This window comes from Diprion similis, chromosome 6 (genome assembly GCF_021155765.1).
Source record: "Diprion similis isolate iyDipSimi1 chromosome 6, iyDipSimi1.1, whole genome shotgun sequence".
Classification (NCBI taxonomy): domain Eukaryota; kingdom Metazoa; phylum Arthropoda; class Insecta; order Hymenoptera; family Diprionidae; genus Diprion; species Diprion similis.
This window is the reverse complement of record NC_060110.1, coordinates 15,596,457-15,616,349: the sequence shown is the minus strand read 5'-3', so window position 1 is coordinate 15,616,349 and position 19,893 is coordinate 15,596,457. Positions and strand designations below refer to the sequence as shown.

The 19,893-nt window shown below is 38.7% G+C and overlaps 1 protein-coding gene across 5 annotated transcripts in view; it reads left to right on the top strand.

Annotated features, from left to right (window-relative positions):
• The window catches only part of LOC124407628 (homeobox protein extradenticle), a 50,315-nt gene extending 35,681 nt beyond the window's left edge, over positions 1-14,634 (top strand). The window contains exons 3-8 of one of the 5 annotated variants that reach the window (XM_046883926.1): positions 1,695-1,948; positions 5,933-6,123; positions 6,379-6,514; positions 7,338-7,434; positions 8,348-8,535; positions 11,935-14,634. In XM_046883926.1, coding sequence (XP_046739882.1) covers positions 1,695-1,948; positions 5,933-6,123; positions 6,379-6,514; positions 7,338-7,434; positions 8,348-8,535; positions 11,935-12,063 — 995 coding nt within the window. In that variant the 3' untranslated portion in view covers positions 12,064-14,634. Of the gene's footprint in view, positions 1-1,694; positions 1,949-5,932; positions 6,124-6,378; positions 6,515-7,337; positions 7,435-8,304; positions 8,536-10,446 lie in introns of those variants that run through there. The other 4 variants (XM_046883930.1, XM_046883931.1, XM_046883927.1 and 1 more) reach the window with 4 other exon arrangements.
• The last annotated feature ends 5,259 nt before the right edge of the window (positions 14,635-19,893 follow it).

Below are 19,893 nucleotides of genomic sequence, written 5' to 3'. Positions count from 1 at the left end.
GACGACGATTTTATACCGTTTTATATCCCTTCGCCGCAAAAGGAGAAAAAATGATATCGCAACGTCAACTTCGATATCGTCGAATGAAACGCAAGTTGGTACTTTGATAACCGTTTTCATACAAAATATCGTCCTGCGGTGCAGTTCAGCTACATTAAACGAATTTTTCGGCGTATTGCGTATTGTCTTTCCGTCTCGTGTGGGATTTTTCCCGTTGCGAATAGCCATATATCAGCTGTTTATTCATCCGTCGGTCTGTCCAATTCTGCAGTGACTCGGTCTTATCATTTCCCCTTCACCTTGCATTCATCAATCTCAATGAAAAAAAAATTTAATATACACTTGCCGTCGTATGTATGAAAGAAAAATGAATCAAATGTCAATATAAATACGTCGGCATATAAATAAGAATCAACCACCTGGAAGTCATATGTTTAATCTTTTTTTCGTGGGTGAGTATGAAAAAGTAGGATGAAATAGAATTTTCAACTACGAGACAATCTGATGCATAGAATTTTAACACGTAGCAAAAAATCAGGATAATTCCGACGATTCTATAGTTTGGGATTTTGTATTCTAACCTATTTTTTAACAGTGTAAATGAAATTTTCGCTTTGTTAAAAATTAAGCATTCACGGCCCGTTTACTTGTCGATCTTTTTCTACATTTTTACCCCCATCCTTTCTTTGCTTCATTAACAGGGTTGATTTTCTCTCGCATAATAATTATCACACTCCATGCCGGTAGCGCAACAATTTACTTACGTGAGCCGAGAATTTTCCCCGGTCTTTTAAAGTGGAACGTACCGCTTGGAAATGTTTAAAATTCATGGTAGAACAGAGGAAAAGGCAAAGAGCTGTACCTATAAAACGGGGTAGAGCGTCTATCGCCCAGGAAGTATTAATTTGCCATTCGCCACTCCTATCTCCTATCCGCAAAGTTTACGGCCGGTCAAAGTGCGCGACATTCACTTGAAAGAGCTCTTTGACACCGTCGTGAAGGCGGTGGTAGTGCCGCGAAGATGGGCTTGTATCTCTCGGCGAAGAGGAGCAGAGAAGGTCCCAGGTTTTATGGCTCGTCCAGGTCCATCATGCGCCGTAAAAATACAATAAAACTGCTGTTACTGGCGAGAGCGTCCCCCGCATTGTACTAAAACCGGCTAAACCACTGCGCGTTACGTTCCTGCAGGAGCTGGGGGATGCGAAACATCCAAAATCGTCGTCCCGTCATCCTCTCGATAGGCAACGAAAATTGATACGTTTATTACGACGAGCGAACGACTCGAATTCCGAAGTACAAACGGCGAACGGAACGCTCGAATAAAGCGATAAATGAAAATTTCCTTCAACGCTCGACTAATGAGCAAAGTGTTTTCTTTTTTATATTATACAAGAAACGTCTTACGGCTGATACACAAGGCGAAAAAAGGAATAACGAAATATGACGACCATTATTAACTCGTGATTAGAATCATTCGAATAAATCAATATTATTACTGCAGCATCGTTTATCCCGCGTCTATAATCACCATCTCGATATATCGTTTATTAAATGCTATTGATTACGATGACTACACAGTACATTTTAATTGACTTCGAACGACAATGTTCACGTCATTATATATTATCTCATGCACGAGACACGTACAATTTTCGACGAGAAATTAATAAGCCGGACTTTTTTTCTGCTTCCAGTTCTCTCCCTCCGTAACACACAGGAAGAAGAACCTCCCGACCCTCAGCTGATGCGTTTGGACAACATGCTGATTGCGGAGGGCGTTGCTGGACCCGAGAAAGGAGGCGGTGCTGGTGCCGCGGCGTCGGCGTCTGCGGCTGCGGCCGCTGGTCCACCCGGACAACCCGACAACGCCATCGAGCACTCGGATTACAGAGCGAAGTTGGCACAAATCAGACAAATCTACCACCAAGAGCTCGAGAAATACGAACAGGTATAAGGGAGTGATAATCAGGTCTTGATTACCTGATTTACGCTTTATGTATACCCAATGCCTCTTTGATTGTGCAATCGTGATCGATTGCAGTCAGAATTGAAGAAGTTTGTTCGTTGTTTACGTATAATTCACGCAGGTGAATTGTGATCTGACGTCACGACTGATATCTGCATAGTCAAGTTGAAAGATCGATTCTTCTTTAAGCACTTTCACCTTTACTCCGCATGCATCGTCGTGACAATCGGACACTAATCGTGAGATTTCCTGGATTTGGTTCTTATTTGTATCAGTGTTTTACGCTTCAGCAAAAATTCGACCGAATGTAAACTTGTACACCGTAATCTTCTGAATTCCATTATCTTGGAGCATAGTAGGAGTGAGTGTAATATACATGTATATAAAATAATAATAATAATATACGGTGACCCGCAAACGAGGTCGTATTAATTAAGTTTGGTTAATTGAAGGAGTAATTTGTACGTTGTATCGATAAAATTTTAAATTCACCCCGCGTGTTAAGAGAGGAACTTGGCCCCACACACACACACACACACACGCACGCACACACATGTAAAATAAGAAATCTAATTTTGAGTAAAATGCCGGGTGGCACGAGCTGCTGGTTTGCTCGTCGCCGTCGCTTCGACGAGCAAATGCTAGCCGAGTATACGCCGAACGAACGAAAAGACAATTTGTGTGCAAATGAACCGGCCTGCCTCGCTAAGTAAAATCTTGCATGTCAAGCGTATACCTCGATAGTAGGAGTACGCGTGCCGTTGTATAATGCGACATTGTATAATGTCGTGTGTGCCCTGCACTCGCGCCAAACTCTCGTTACACGCGATAGAAGGCGTGACAGCAAAATTGTGCCGTTCGTACGCAGTATAAACTGGCTCCGCCTAAAAACGTAAAAACGTATTATCATTTTCTACATAAATTTCTACAGTCTTGTTTGTATATAATATGTATTTTATATGTAGCTTTCCTGGTTAACGTATAAGCCGAGATAAGGGTTTTAGAAACACGCTTCGTTTTCATTCCTGTACAGGCGTATGTTAGGTATCATGTGTAAAGCGTTCAGTGTCTATGCAGATTGCGAAATTCGCATGACGCAACGGCCTGACTATTGATTCGTGATTTCTGAAATCACACATGAATATACCTTACAACTATGTATTCAGTTGTTTGCCGTTCGATCGAGGAACGTTGTAGGAACAGTTGTATCGGTGATTTTAAAAAATCGTCAAAACGCGATCGGATTTCTTCAATTTTCTCAACTCGCGCGATCGAGGCGATAATTTCGGCTCTGCCGCGGCATCCTCATCGGCAGCATTTCCCTTCTTCTTGTAAACGCTCAGTTCTCAACGGCTTGCATTCCTCCCTCCGTATAGGTTATAAGGTAAAACTTGCGAGTATTTTTAGCCACCGTCATCGCGTTGGCCCTCGTTTGCTGCCATGGACGCCACACGGGAACTATACAGAGCCTACGTCAGACTTCTCGACGATTATAATATAACAAAGTACGACGAACCGCGTTGTTCGCCGGACACACACGCACACCTTTATAATCCTTGTCTCGAAAATTTCCCGCCTCGCGGTATCTTAGACGTCTGCGTGCAGTAGCGTGCTGCTTCGACCACTTATCAGATAAATTTGGTCATTAACATACTTCAAAGCCGAGGCTGCTGTCGCCGTTTTCGAATAAATTAAACAGAGTGTCCTGAGTTAGCTCCTCGCGTTCTACAATACCTTCAGGAATTCACCTTCTTTGGGATAGTTTGTTCGGCTCGTAGCGGCTGCTCGATGATTGCGAGTCCTTTCCAACTCTGATTATTGACGTCTGTACTCTAAGTGGTTCGACAGAGGAAGAAAGAGGAAGAAAGTATGGACTTTTGTCCTATCGTCGTATCAGGATTTAGGGCTATTCATTCGGTCTTGTTGACATGGCTGATCGTTTACACTTTCTGTCTAATTTTCTTGTTAAACTTCAACGCTGCAAGAACTCTCGGCATTTGAATTCTTCCTCGAGGTTGGGTTGGCGGATCTAAAATGGCGTTTTAAGCGAGAGATTCGAACGTCAGACACCGTCACGGTGTAACGTTACCTTGCTCTTCGTCTCTTCCCTCTTCCTGTCTCTCTCTCTCTCTCGCTCTCGCTCTCTTCCCCTTCTCGTTCCACCTTTCTTGTCTGCAGCGACGCTAAGTGAACACGACCGGAGCTCTTTTGTTCAGATTATCCGAGATTTTCGATTGAAAGACAAAGCAGTGCGTTTCGGTATCGCAGGTTGGCTGTCAGTCGTTGCTGTGCTGCGAATCGTATTTCTCCACCTCAACCTGCGGCAACCCTTATCGCATTTGAACAAAAATTTCAATTAATCTTAATCTTGATTTCGACCGCGTTTCAGTTAACCAGATCTAGTCAACTCACTTGACGCCTTATACCTTTCTGCAAATTTCTACCTAGAATATATTAAAGCGATCTCTTTATTAGACTCGCTAGCATGAAGTCAATTATTCTTTTTCCTCGATCGCTATTTCCCCATAAACGCGCCAATAGCCAAATTATTATTATTACATAGACTACGCGTATGTACCGAGTTTGACTTAACTTTTTAAACCGTAATCAGGTCGTCATTAAAATAAAAAATATGCAATGAAATAAAAGCAATTGCTGTGCGGTACGAAAACTGAATCGTTGATCAGAAATTCTTACTATTTTGTAATTTCTGGTGAAAAATGGAGATTGTACGTGAAATGTATCGGTCATTATCGCGTCAAGGAAAACTTGACGCGTGCATAGAAAAACAGTCATATGGATACGTCAATCGCGTAGCTGCAGCGCACACGTGGTTGTATTTTCTTATGAACAACAAGCAATTATCCACGCGGGTAAAATTTTTGCATATATAGAAACCGACGGGCAAACTTGCTCGTTTTTAATTGTATGTCAGCGTTTCTCTTACGCGCGGATGATACCGCACACATTATACTATATCCCGTACCCGTCCACACGTATACTGATACCAGTCCTACCCGAAGCCGATGGAATCGAGGAGAGCTATGGCGGAGAGATACGAGAGGCGAGAGCTTCAGGTTTTCCATCCAATCTATCCGTTCCCCCTTCTCTTCCCTTCCCTTCTCTTCCCACCCCGTATCCCCCCGTATCCCTGTCGAGGCTGCAGAGGCTGCCGTCGGGATGTGTTCACCGCTCGCCTTTTCTCGTCCGCTCGCCCCGAAAGGAGAGGAGAGAAGCGGAGATGAGATGGGACGAGGGCGGAGAAGGGAAGAGAAGAGAAGAGAAGAGAAGAGAAGAGAAGAGGACAGGAGAGCGGAGGAGTAGAGAGGAGAGGAGAGGCGGTCGCGGAATCCATTCCGAAATTGCAAACCCACCCGACCCCCGAACCAACTCTCCTGACTATCGTACCTTCCGCGCCTCCCCCAGGAAAAGCCAGCGTCGTCGCGTGCCTGTCCCGAATACTGATACCGTCGTCTCCGTCGCGACGCTCGCCCGCCTTCTACGCCGCTATCTAGGCCTACAGTCGAGCCAAGCCTCTACGTTTTTGTCATTTCATGGTTTTCAGGACATTTTTGTTGCTTCTTTCGCACGCGATTGCACCGCACTTAATCCCACAGCGAGTTTTAAATAAGAAGTCTTCTTCGAGTAATTCTAGACGATTACCAAATATTACAATTCTCATGGTCGACTTTCAACACTTTCAAACTTTCGATATTCACAGATAGATGAATTATGGGCAGTTTTTATTGGTGCCGCAGAAAATAATATTTGCGAACATGCGGCTGTACTTGCCGATGAATTGTAGAAATTGATGCGTCCACTCACGTTCATTGGATGAAGAATTAGTTTGACAATTTTTTCTGTTTTTCCTATTGTACTGATGATTTTCTCGTTTATAAATATTGACGTAGTTCTAGGCTCGTTAACGTACCTGGATTATTTTATGGAAATTATGTGGATTTTCAGGCATGCAACGAATTCACGACACACGTTATGAACCTCCTGAGGGAACAAAGTCGTACCAGGCCCATTACGCCGAAGGAAATCGAGAGAATGGTTCAAATCATACACAAGAAGTTTTCCAGCATTCAGATGCAGCTAAAACAGTCGACGTGTGAGGCAGTTATGATCTTGAGAAGTCGATTTCTCGACGCAAGGTAATTTTCAGCTTACCTCAATCCGAGCTTTATAAATATGTATGTATAATTAGTCGTCAAGATTAGCTGCAGCAAATCTGTTATATATACCTCACGTAAATCACTCTGTCTACGAAATTTATGAAATTTGTAAAATCGTATTTCGCTGCGTGTCGGTCGAAAAATTCAACAGCTTGATCTGCTAAGCGCAGAATTACTGCCTACGTATAAATCTTTCGACGAATAATCTTATTTACGTTCTCTTCAATTGACCAGACGCAAGCGGCGGAACTTCAGCAAACAAGCCTCCGAGATTCTGAACGAATACTTTTACTCACACCTGAGTAATCCTTATCCCAGCGAAGAAGCCAAGGAAGAATTGGCGCGAAAGTGTGGCATTACGGTTAGTCAGGTGAGTGACTGTCGAACAATTTTTCACTTCAAAGGTCTTGCTTTATTTACGATACACACATTCGTGCACGTTTCAAGATATTTTTATTTATTATATTGTTTCAGTAGTATAGATGAACAATAAGTTATCATTCCGCATATTTTCATTGCGATGCAATTATTCTTGTTTCCGTTTATTAATTATTTTTATCTTGTTTTCACTTGTCCAAATTTTGTTTACCATCTGACGAAATATTGCTGATACGTCGCATTGTGAAGTGATAAACTATTTTACGTATTTTTGCATTCAGTTCAATCCTTAGGACCACCATATTAAAGGAAAGCCAGAGAAATGTATTTTTGTAGTTACTAAATTATCGCATTAAACATTCAAAATGCACGATTATTATATCCTTAAAAACAAACATTATTACGACCAAGAAAATTTTAGAGTAATGGTTTCTTGATTGGCTCGTTCTCGTTGTATATCAACCATCTGAGAAAAGAAAATCCCACTAAAACGTGAATCTATGAAACGTGGAAATGTCTGCATTTTGCAAGGCAAAGACGTTTTACGAGATTAGACATTTCCATCAAGGCACCGACTGACAACCGCTCTCAAGACTTTTGCTTTGTCTCTTGTTACAATCAAGGAATAGGGCCGCCCACGCGACGTTAAAATTACATATTGTATGTACGAATTACGCAATGCCTATGTCGTCTTTTCGGGTTTACACCACCGTTCAGTGCTTGTTAGAAACATTTAATAGACGTTTACGTATCATAAACCCCATTCCATATAATCGCTTATGGAACTTGAATCATGTATCGCTTTCGTATCTCAGGTGTCTAATTGGTTCGGCAACAAAAGGATACGATACAAGAAGAATATTGGCAAGGCGCAAGAGGAAGCGAACCTTTACGCTGCCAAAAAAGCTGCTGGTAAGTCGAATTGAATATTTGTTAATCAATATCCTTTGAGAAAAGTGTTTGATCAAAGATCAGTAATATAAACGTTGTGGTATACACCGATAAAAAAAAAAGGTTACGATCAAAGATGGCAGTTCTAAATTTTCAAGCCGATTATACGTTGATTTTCATTTTCCCAATTTTATAACGATCATCCGAATTGGTAGGAACCAATGTCTTGTTATTTTACGGATCCATACAATATTTCGCGTGTGTAGCAAACGTATCGCAAACCTTGACGTGTATTTATAATCCATTTAATTCACGCGTAGTAAATTCCCGACGGGATTTTGGTGTACTCGTGACAAGAGAGTCGAAGTTATAAACGATCCCGAGAAAGTTTCTAGACGACTCGGTAAAGTTTTGTTGAAACAAGTTTTGATCGCGCCACGCCGTTCGAAATCGATGTATTTGAAAATTTATGGAGTTTTTTTTAACGCAATTCTGATAGTTCCGAGTTATCCTCTGGGCAATAAAGAAGTAAATTCTGAATAACATTTGCACTTGTTCGCGTCCTTTGAAACGGTGCTATAAGCATTTCTCTCACTCGATCAATTTTCGAGTATAAGGTTCACAACAAATCGAGCTGATACAAATTTTTAAACGAATATTATACCCCGAAAGGAAAATTACAAATGAATTCTAATGAAGAAAATAAACCATTGGAGGTGACAGGCATGTTGCAATATGCAATTGATTCAAAGACAAGTACGATTTTTCCGTGTTCCAGTTTTAAACTGTAAAAATAATGTTGATACAATTCTCTGTTGGTATTTGTGAAAGGTGAACCATAGCTGCTAGGCATTCACATTATTACCTCCAATTGTTTTATTTTCTCGATAGATTAAACCATCGAATCCTCTATGCACCGCGATTGTTTCTACAGCAGCTTTTGCAGGAGCATCACCGTACAGCATGGGTGGAGCCAGCCAAGGTACACCGACACCAATGATGTCACCTGCGCCACCAGGAGGTCCACAAGATATGGCTGGATATGGCATGGGCATTAACGGTAGCGACTATGGTTCTCAACCATACAACGACGGTTCGATGGGCTATGATCCCATGCACCAGGTATGGAAGAAGTGATACATTCATATATATTTATATATATATACATATATATCTATGCCTATAAAGTATGCCTTGGCAAGAATTAAACTCTTGCACATACTTATTAATGATACATAACAGCTTGATTATTCACATTGTTTGCACGCTGCTTGCACTCCTAGAATCGAGAGGGCTTCTGCTTGTTTCATTTTTTTTTTATCTTTTTTTTTTTTTTTTAATTTACATTGTCGGCTTTTCACATTTCCCAATAATGACTGTTTTGGATACCTTTTCAAATATGAATAACAAAAATATTGACGTGTGTAAAAAATTTAACTTTATTTCGGTACGGTTTTGACTATTTTTATCTCTCCCAAGTATTATGTTTCTTCTTGTTTCAAATTCATCACACGAAAATCTAGATTTTGACGTACTTTTTTGAAAAGTGTTATTTATCCTCAAAATTGTGAAATTGGAGAAACACATTTGACGTAGCTATCATGAAATATTCACACTTTTTGTCCACTCCAATTAATGGTTCTCATTTTGCGAGTCAATTTTCAAGCCAAAATACCGCTTCTGTAAAGTCCCTTAATTGTATGTGCATGGTGTAGTTTTGCAGTATTTATAACCTGGTGGAGTATATTGTCTTGTAATTACGATAAATTTGGCTAGAGGAGAGTTACCTTAGAAACCGTGTCAAATTTTCGTTACTAGTAGCGATTCTGATATTAAAAGCGAGTCAGTATTAAAATCGAATTATGCTCTTGCCTAAAGGGACTGCAGGGTTGAAATGAAGGAACTAAAATGCATGCCATAAATTTGGTCTTGGTACAGGAATTAAGATTGTTTGCATTTCGGTTTGCAGCTTGTTTAAACGCAACGAGAAATAATAACTTGGATTCACATCACTAAGACTTCAATTTTAATGATTAATTTCATTAAATTCTAGAATTTCGAAGCCTTTGTGTGTGTCTGCAAATAAGAAATAGCATCGTATCTATTTTCTAATCTTGACAGCCTCAGTTTCTCGCCAATACGTCGACCTCAAATCCGGAGCAAGTCTCTTATTGTTTTGTTTCTTCTCTTAGACTGATTTTAAATTGTATATTAAAAAAGAAGCAGCTTATAGTACGATAAAAACGCTCGCCGATTGATCTCTCCCCCAAAACAACTGCCATGGTGAATATGGTTCACAGGAAAAAAAATGATCGTATTTAATTTCGAAAATGGCCGATTCAATAGATAAAATCTTGCCATGGTTATTTCGGTATTTCCCTTAATTCTTTTTAAATTAAGCGCATCATTTGTTCATGCATAAAGTCAATACTAACTTTTTCTCTAACATTGCTTGCATCTGGGCACTCGCCTGAACGAGTATAATATGATCTAATATTGTTTTATATATTTATCTGTATAAATTGCTTCGGGAAGATCCTTCCATGAAGAATAATGAACTGTGGTTGTTGCAACGAGGTTGTATTGATAAATTCGAAAAGGGGAACTCAAATTTACCATTTAAATCAATTATTTTCATCATCTCGGTCTATAGAGATTCTCTTTAATTTGCTTTATTTTTTAAATATTGAAAAACATTTCTTCTACACAGCCATTTCGAGTTTATTTCAGTCGCAGAGAATTTCCACTCTGCTTTTTCAAGTGTTCTCAGAATTGCATTCGTACTTATGTAATATTTGCTTTTTGACAACCTTGGTATTACTTTTTCTTCTATGTTGTGTCTGCTAAATCCTCAACACTCATTCACTATCACTCGGTACGCATACCAGTCAGCACAGGGAAGCAGAGATTAATATTATTTGTCACAAGCACAGTTCATAGCCTAGCATATTTGCAATTTTACTAGATTAGTACTAAAAAATTATATAATTAAATGAAAAGAGAGAGACTGATGTCTCGTCAATTGTTTTGCAGTGATGCGACGCAGCTTAAATAATCAACAGTAGATGCGTCAAGAGGATCGCCTCTGTTGCAACAAGCACATGTTTGAATTAAATATAGTCAGCTTTAGATAACTTAATGAGTATGAATTATAGAAATTTTAGGTGGCAAGCTTAAGTCTTCAATTGATTCAATTAACTGAAGCCTATCCGACTAAGTTCTACATTTTACACGTATAATACATGTATGTGCGTTTTAAAGTGCAATATATTGGCGATATTATTTTATGGCGGCTAGAGAAGCCTGATAATATTCATGAATATTTTATACGGCGAGTATCGTTGTAACGAATTAGTCTAAATATTTAGTTACAATTTTTTGATTGCTTTCCCACTAGGTGTTCAATGAAGAGAAAAAAAATCCCTTCCAATTTGCGTGAAATGTACAGGCCTTGAACAGATTTCAATCGTCCTATTACATCCATCATACATGGAAATATAACTTGAAAACTTACGAAGATGGCCTTTTAAGAAAAATTCTACTTTCAGAGTGCAATAAGAATTTAATAATATTGGGTTTTAGATTTAGAATATTAGGTTAAGTTTAAAAAGTAGGATTCGGCAGCTATTTAGCGGCAGCTACATAAGCAGGTTTTGTACATATCGGCTAATGGCTTTGATACTTAACCAGTAGATATGATTAGCATATTTTAGATAAATGTTTATTAGATATTATGTATCGAGTGTCTGTAAGCATGCATGGTTGCATGTAGAATTATAATATTGGTTATAAGTTTATGTTTTATTTTGAGGACTCGTTTTATTAACTGGGATCGCTATTTGCATCTCAGGAATTTAGGATTCCATAGAAGAGAACAATAAATCTGCAGATATACGAATTATTACGGGAAATTGACTAAGAGCCTAGACAAATCGATCGTTTCATCTAAAAAAGCAATATCAAAAAGTAGGACTTGATTCTTTCTTTCGAACCCGATGAATTGTCAAAGTTTGTGATACTAGTCTCCTTGATCAAAAATTTGAAATAATCAACACCCCAAATTGATTTTATCACACAATAATTATAATTGATCTAATGTACATTACATGTAATTTTCATAGAGATTTTTCATAAAGCTTATTTATAAATTATACCTATCAAATTATCAAAATTAGAAATGTGTCATTCTTACCTTACAGTTAAAACAGCATTTTCAAGATAAATACTTACTGTCTACTCGCAATATTTTGTTATCTGGTTTTGTTATTTTATATAGTCAATGACCCAAAACCCTTTCACTGAATAACGAAATTGAAGGATCGAGACAATGATGCTATTTCTTCCCAATTTTTGAAAAACTTGTAGATTGATTGCGTACTGTAGTTAAAATAGTGTTATTGTAGAGATTTTGGGACTGATTCGGCAATAAAGTTTGACAAAATGGCATTTGTTACTAGAAGAAAAAAATTAATAATGGGGCAGTTGTAACTAAGGGATAAATGAATGAATCGAATCACGCAGGGCAAGGCAATGGCTGGGGGCGGAGCAGGTTGGATGCCACAGCGCGAGGCTGTTCCAGAATTTCCACCACTCCACGATTCGGCGGACTCTGATTCCGACCGGGAAAATGAAAAACGCCCCAGAGTGTAATCGGTCCAGAGAGTAAACTGTCTCTCGATTTCACACAATAAAAGCTAATGAATTTCAATAAGACTACAAAAAACTGAATAATTCGGTAAAATTTGTATCCATATTTATAGCCAAAAATTGGGTGTTTATTATTTTGAAGAATTCAAAGGGAATGGAACCTTGTTTAAAGTAAGATGAGTGGTCGCAGCCTACGGTATAGTAGAACAGCGACGAATTTAATGCACCAAGTTGACTATGTCAGTATCATGTGGTGAACACGAATTGTATCACTCATTGTTTAGTGTCGAATATTGTAATACTCTGTTATTTAAACAGAGTAATGCACTAAACAATATATTTCATATTTTATTTTCGTTCTATACCTGTTACTAGGAACGCTTGTTTGCGAACGATTAGATCTGTATACGTTTCTGCGAATCACTGGAAACTTCTCCAGTTATGTATTATCATTGAATTGTTCCTCGGCTCTTAGTGAAGTTGAATTTTTCCACTTTTTAAGCGCAACGACGTTGTCTTCTATAATATTACCTTTCTAACGTTGCGTTCTGCCTAAGATTCTTCGAAATAAAAAATAGGTAAATTGAAATTGTGTTTTCTCTCGGTATTCATAAATGAAGAATATGTGCAAAAATAGTTTACAAAGGAAAAGTTCTTTTTATGATCTTTTTACTACAATTTTTGCAATTTTAGATCTACCAGAAGTTTATTTCGTGTAAATGGCTTCAAAAAAATTAACACCTATTACAGTTCCATACCCTATGATAACTTTACGTACCCTTTGCACTACATCTTGCCTTAATGCATATGATATACTGAACAAATACAAGGAAATACAATAGAATCGTCTGTAGGAAGATAGCATAAATCGAATTGTCCAATAATGAAGAGCATCACGTATGAATTAGTTACTACTATGTTAGATACTAGGGGATATGAATTTATTACGAAATAATTGTTTCTAATTCGTATTATTATACATTGTATTTCGTATGCTAGCGAATGGTTATTTCACCTATACGAACTATGTTTTAAGCTTAATTTGTTTGATTATTATGAGTTACTGTTTCAATTTTACTTCTCATTACTTTACCTTGCAATATCCAAATGCACCATAAGAAGACCTCTTTTTCTTCTGTGCCCTGAAATATAAATACATTTCTGGAGTCTTCTTATTGTTCATGCGACTGAGATTTAAACACCCTTTGAATTATGTTGGAAAATTGTGTGCATGGTTGTATAAACAAATTCTTTATGTAATTCAGCAATGAATTTTTATTATATTAAAATTACTTTTTTGAAATTTAATTTTGATTGCGCTTGCCTATCATTAGTTAGCTATCGTATAAAACCCCTTATATCTTTCTACAGTCGTTATCAGTATAATAATTTGAATACTTAAGTTATTTCGGAAATAAATAATTATTGATATTATTTATTATAAGATAACACACGGGGTACATGGGCCAACTGATGTTTGATTTCAGGAGCTGTCGCCCTGAAATCCTTAGAAGATACAGGAAAATAAAATTGAAAAACTATCGAAATTTGATCACCTCACTATCTGTGATCCAAGGCTTGCCCCAGTGCGAGTATACGAACGATAAAATATAATAAACTAAAATTATGTAATCACAATTCGGAGAATATAGCTTAAAGATAAATGCTGGGTATCGGGAAGATGAACGAACGTTCTTCCTGCCACCCAGCAATGTTCTTATTTATCTATGTCCCTTGCCCAAATGAAGCAATGCCCTGCAAAACACTGATGTATACGATTTTTCAACATGAAAATTATATATTATTATTAAATATAAAGATAGTCCTTAGGCATCTATATAGTTAAGGTCATCATTATATATATTATAATTATGAATTTTTGCATTATTGATTAGTTGAGATCATTACGATATTGATTATTATTAATTGATTATAATTATTGAATATGATATATTTAGATTATAGGAAAATATCTCTTCAATTGTATAAAACTTGAAAGAAAAATGGCAAAAAAAAAACTAAAAAAAAAAAAAGAAACTACGAACGATTAGGTATAACACTGTTATAACATGTCGCTGGAAGTACTATCGGCTAAATAGTTCATTAGATGAAATATTTTAATTTTTTCACTGTTTGTATATTTAACAAAAATATATCTGTTTTGGCGTTTACAGTTTCTTTTATATCGGTTAGCCTTATTCTTTATAACCCGCGAACCTGGCACTACATTTTAGTGAATATAATGTCCTGAGTTATACCGTTACATTATTCTTATATTAATATACCGGAATAAAATACACGCAGTATTTTTAATTGATGTTCTGTTTTATTGATATTCAACAAGTAGTCGATTTTAGCCGATTTTTCTGCCGTTTGCGACCAGTACAAGTGCGCTCCGCACAGCTAGTATACGACAAAAAAGAGCCAACCGCGCACTTAAAGTGCACTTTTGGGACTATGCACTATCTAACATTTAAAAAGATTAAATTAAAAGAAAAAATAACGTTTACGAATTCACGTATAAAACATTATATTCATATTTCTCATCAGAATCGCATAATAAACAATAAAAATTTTATGCTGTAATGCATTTAGGAATTTACATTATACTATACGATTTAAAACCATTCCAATGTCCTTGAGTGTAAAATGACAAGTTGGTTGACTATTTTTTTTCATTCAATTATATTAATGGCGTAAAGAATTATGATTGTACTGGAATACGAAGTGATACTACGACCTATTGAAAATAGACACCTTTTCGAAATCTGTGTTGAATGTACATACATAATGGTGGAATTTACTAATGTGATATAGCGCACAGACAATATAAGTTAGGGTGGTGGAAGTTGTTTTTGAAGGAAACCTATTTACAGAGAATTTTAATGTGCTAATTCTCAACTCTGGACCTTGGAATGGTAGCAAACAACACAACGGTATACCAGAAAAACATTGTATCAATTAAAATCATTACGATAAATCTAAATAAAAACATTGACAAAATAACCGTTGGTTCTACGCATGTAACAATTTCTGATTGTAAACTATGAGTTCAGTTAATATGACTGATCGAACCTAAAAGAAATCCTCGCACAAACTATATGGGACTTGAGAAACGTTATAGACAGTTCGCTAAATGTAACTGCAATATGTGAATTGATTCCGCGCAGAAAAATACTTCTAATCAGCTTGACATGAATGCCTGATTCTTAAAAAGCTTCCTGTAGAGCAAGTTCACGATTGCTTTCTTTACGTATTATAATCCTCGAGGGAAAAAAAACGCAGCATAGGAAAAATATGAGATCGGATGTTACTTCAGATGTAACATATTGCAGGTCTTTGGGCATACATACTCATTGTTGATATGATTGAATCCCGTTTAAGGATTCACTGATTCGTAACATATTGTTTTCTTAAGTCCGTATTTATTAGGATCTATTCTACACACATTCTTCTCAGTCTGATTTTTCAAAAAGAAGAGATGAACATTCAACTCGGGCCGTTTGGCATTACTTTATAGCATCCATAGCTGGAAACACAGATCGAGTGTTTTTAATTTCTCGACTAAATGTTTCGGTTCGCTGATACCAGCAATTTGAAGATATGCATAGTTGATTTCTCGCGCAAAATTACGCCGGGATAGCGCTCATATAAATCGAATCGAGCGTTTTTTAAAAACGAACGAAATATTTCGTAAAAGATTCAAAAGGTTAGTTTTGATTTTTTGCGATTTTTTCAGCGAAAATCTCTCATCCCAGAATCGATTTGTATGACCCCATCTTAACTAATAAGACCGTCAGGAACGCAAAAAACGCGCGAAGAAGTGCACAGGACCAACAGCAGAGAAACTACAAAGGAAAGACAAGCAGCAGAGAAATGACGAAATTACGTTTTTAGTCTTTTGGCTGTAACTCGATGCGTTGCTCGCAGCGTATTCAGATTGTGAGCAATTGATTCCTCGCATGTTTCAAAATCATCCAAATTTTCAGGAACAATTTGCCTTTAAATCGAACCAAAGTACACTCTTTAGACCAAGTCAACCCCGAGAATATAAATGACGGAATTTCAAATTCGTGGCAGCAACAGCTTAGAAGAGAAGACAGAATCGTTTAATTCATTGAGTTATTTCAAAAAAAGGTTACATCAAATATTAACAACACAATATCATGCATATCGTTTCACGCAGAAAGCCATTGCATCTGCTTACACGAGGGAGCTTGAACTCTACTTACAAACTACAATAATAACTATCTCGTAAAACAAATTTCATATTCTGCCTAAGGTGATGTATGTTACACTTCTTCCTTGTCATATAATATAACAGTTAGATTTTATTCTGGGTTCTAGGATATGTAGCTTATGTTGCAATAGAATAGTGAGATTTCTCAGGTGAAGGTTGATGATTCTTATGCATTTATTTTTTACTACCACCAGAATACTTGTTTGCAACTTGTTGAAATACTCTGCACTGACACCAGAACACTTGTACTACGACTAAGGCATATTGATTAAACTAAAACTGAAATTTTCGACATGTGAGTGTATGATTTATATTCCCCTCCTCTTTGAACGGTTGGAGCAAAGTTTATTCTTTTCAGCCGTTACTTTTGATCCGTGGCTCGCTAAAGCAAGCACGCATGCATGCAAGCAGACATACAGAATCAACATAGCTCGCAATTCATCTGTCGATCCCTGTTTTCAAGCAACCTCTTCGACTCTGATGCTCTCCTGATACCAGGAGTAATTTTCTCCGCTAAGCCTTATTCTAAGTCGACGTATCATGTAAGCAAGCGATCACGAGCTCTTTCAAGCAAGCAGGCATGTGTTCAGACACACAGCATCGACATCACAAGCAGTCAATCAGTCAGTCCCTGTTTTTGATCGACCTCCTCGGCTGAGATGTTCTCCTGATACCAGGAGTAATTTTACGCCAAAATTTCTCCGATTAGCCTTATTCTAAGTCGACGTATCATGTAAGCAAGCGATCACGAGCTCTTTCAAGCAAGCAGGCATGTGTTTAGACACACAGCATCGATATCACACGCAGTCAATCAGTCAGTCCCTGTTTTTGATCGACCTCCTCGGCTGAGATGTTCTCCTGATACCAGGAGTAATTTTACGCCAAAATTTCTCCGATTAGCCTTATTCTAAGTCGACGTATCATGTAAGCAAGCGATCACGAGCTCTTTCAAGCAAGCAGGCATGTGTTCAGACACACAGCATCGATATCACACGCAGTCAATCAGTCGGTCCCTGTTTTTGATCGACCTCCTCGGCTGAGATGTTCTCCTGATACCAGGAGTAATTTTACGCCAAAATTTCTCCGATTAGCCTTATTCTAAGTCGACGTATCATGTAAGCAAGCGATCACGAGCTCTTTCAAGCAAGCAGGCATGTGTTTAGACACACAGCATCGATATCACACGCAGTCAATCAGTCAGTCCCTGTTTTTGATCGACCTCCTCGGCTGAGATGTTTTCCTGATACCAGGAGTAATTTTACGCCAAAATTTCTCCGATTAGCCTTATTCTAAGTCGACGTATCATGTAAGCAAGCGATCACGAGCTCTTTCAAGCAAGCAGGCATGTGTTCAGACACACAGCATCGATATCACACACAGTCAATCAGTCAGTCCCTGTTTTTGATCGACCTCCTCGGCTGAGATGTTCTCCTGATACCAGGAGTAATTTTACGCCAAAATTTCTCCGATTAGCCTTATTCTAAGTCGACGTATCATGTAAGCAAGCGATCACGAGCTCTTTTAAGCAAGCAGGCATGTGTTCAGACACACAGCATCGACATCACAAGCAGTCAATCAGTCAGTCCCTGTTTTTGATCGACCTACTCGGCTGAGATGTTCTCCTGATACCAGGAGTAATTTTACGCCAAAATTCCTCCGATTAGCCTTATTCTAAGTCGACGTAACATGTAAGCAAGCGATCACGAGCTCTTTCAAGCAAGCAGGCATGTGTTTAGACACACAGCATCGATATCACACGCAGTCAATCAGTCAGTCCCTGTTTTTGATCGACCTCCTCGGCTAAGATGTTCTCCTGATACCAGGAGTAATTTTACGCCAAAATTTCTCCGATTAGCCTTATTCTAAGTCGACGTATCATGTAAGCAAGCGATCACGAGCTCTTTCAAGCAAGCAGGCATGTGTTTAGACACACAGCATCGATATCACACGCAGTCAATCAGTCAGTCCCTGTTTTTGATCGACCTCCTCGGCTGAGATGTTCTCCTGATACCAGGAGTAATTTTACGCCAAAATTTCTCCGATTAGCCTTATTCTAAGTCGACGTATCATGTAAGCAAGCGCTCACGAGCTCTTTCAAGCAAGCAGGCATGTGTTCAGACACACAGCATCGATATCACACGCAGTCAATCAGTCGGTCCCTGTTTTTGATCGACCTCCTCGGCTGAGATGTTCTCCTGATACCAGGAGTAATTTTACGCCAAAATTCCTCCGATTAGCCTTATTCTAAGTCGACGTAACATGTAAGCAAGCGATCACGAGCTCTTTCAAGCAAGCAGGCATGTGTTTAGACACACAGCATCGATATCACACGCAGTCAATCAGTCAGTCCCTGTTTTTGATCGACCTCCTCGGCTGAGATGTTCTCCTGATACCAGGAGTAATTTTACGCCAAAATTCCTCCGATTAGCCTTATTCTAAGTCGACGTATCATGTAAGCAAGCGATCACGAGCTCTTTCAAGCAAGCAGGCATGTGTTTAGACACACAGCATCGATATCACACACAGTCAATCAGTCAGTCCCTGTTTTTGATCGACCTCCTCGGCTGAGATGTTCTCCTGATACCAGGAGTAATTTTACGCCAAAATTCCTCCGATTAGCCTTATTCTAAGTCGACGTAACATGTAAGCAAGCGATCACGAGCTCTTTCAAGCAAGCAGGCATGTGTTTAGACACACAGCATCGATATCACACGCAGTCAATCAGTCAGTCCCTGTTTTTGATCGACCTCCTCGGCTGAGATGTTCTCCTGATACCAGGAGTAATTTTACGCCAAAATTTCTCCGATTAGCCTTATTCTGAGTCGACGTAACATGTAAGCAAGCGATCACGAGCTCTTTCAAGCAAGCAGGCATGTATTTAGACACACAGCATCGATATCACACGCAGTCAATCAGTCAGTCCCTGTTTTTGATCGACCTCCTCGGCTGAGATGTTCTCCTGATACCAGGAGTAATTTTACGCTGAAATTTCTCCGATTAGCCTTATTCTAAGTCGACGTATCATGTAAGCAAGCGATCACAAGCCCTCTGAAGCAAGCAGGCATGTGTTTAGACACACAGCATCGACATCACAAGCAGTCGATCAGTCAGTCCCTGTTTTTGATCGACCTCCTCGGCTGAGATGTTCTCCTGATACCAGGAGTAATTTTACGCAGAAATTTCTCCGACCAGCCTTATTCTAAGTCGACGTATCATGTAAGCAAGCGATCACGAGCTCTTTCAAGCAAGCAGGCATGTGTTTAGACACACAGCATCGATATCACAAGCAGTCAATCAGTCAGTCCCTGTTTTTGATCGACCTCCTCGGCTGGATGTTCTCCTGATACCAGGAGTAATTTCACGCTAAAATTTCTCCGATGAGCCTTATTCTAAGTCGACGTAACATGTAAGCAAGCGATCACGAGCTCTTTCAAGCAAGCAGGCATGTGTTTAGACACACAGCATCGATATCACAAGCAGTCAATCAGTCAGTCCCTGTTTTTGATCGACCTCCTCGGCTGAGATGTTCTCCTGATACCAGGAGTAGTTTTACGCGGAAATTTCTCCGACCAGCCTTATTCTAAGTCGACGTA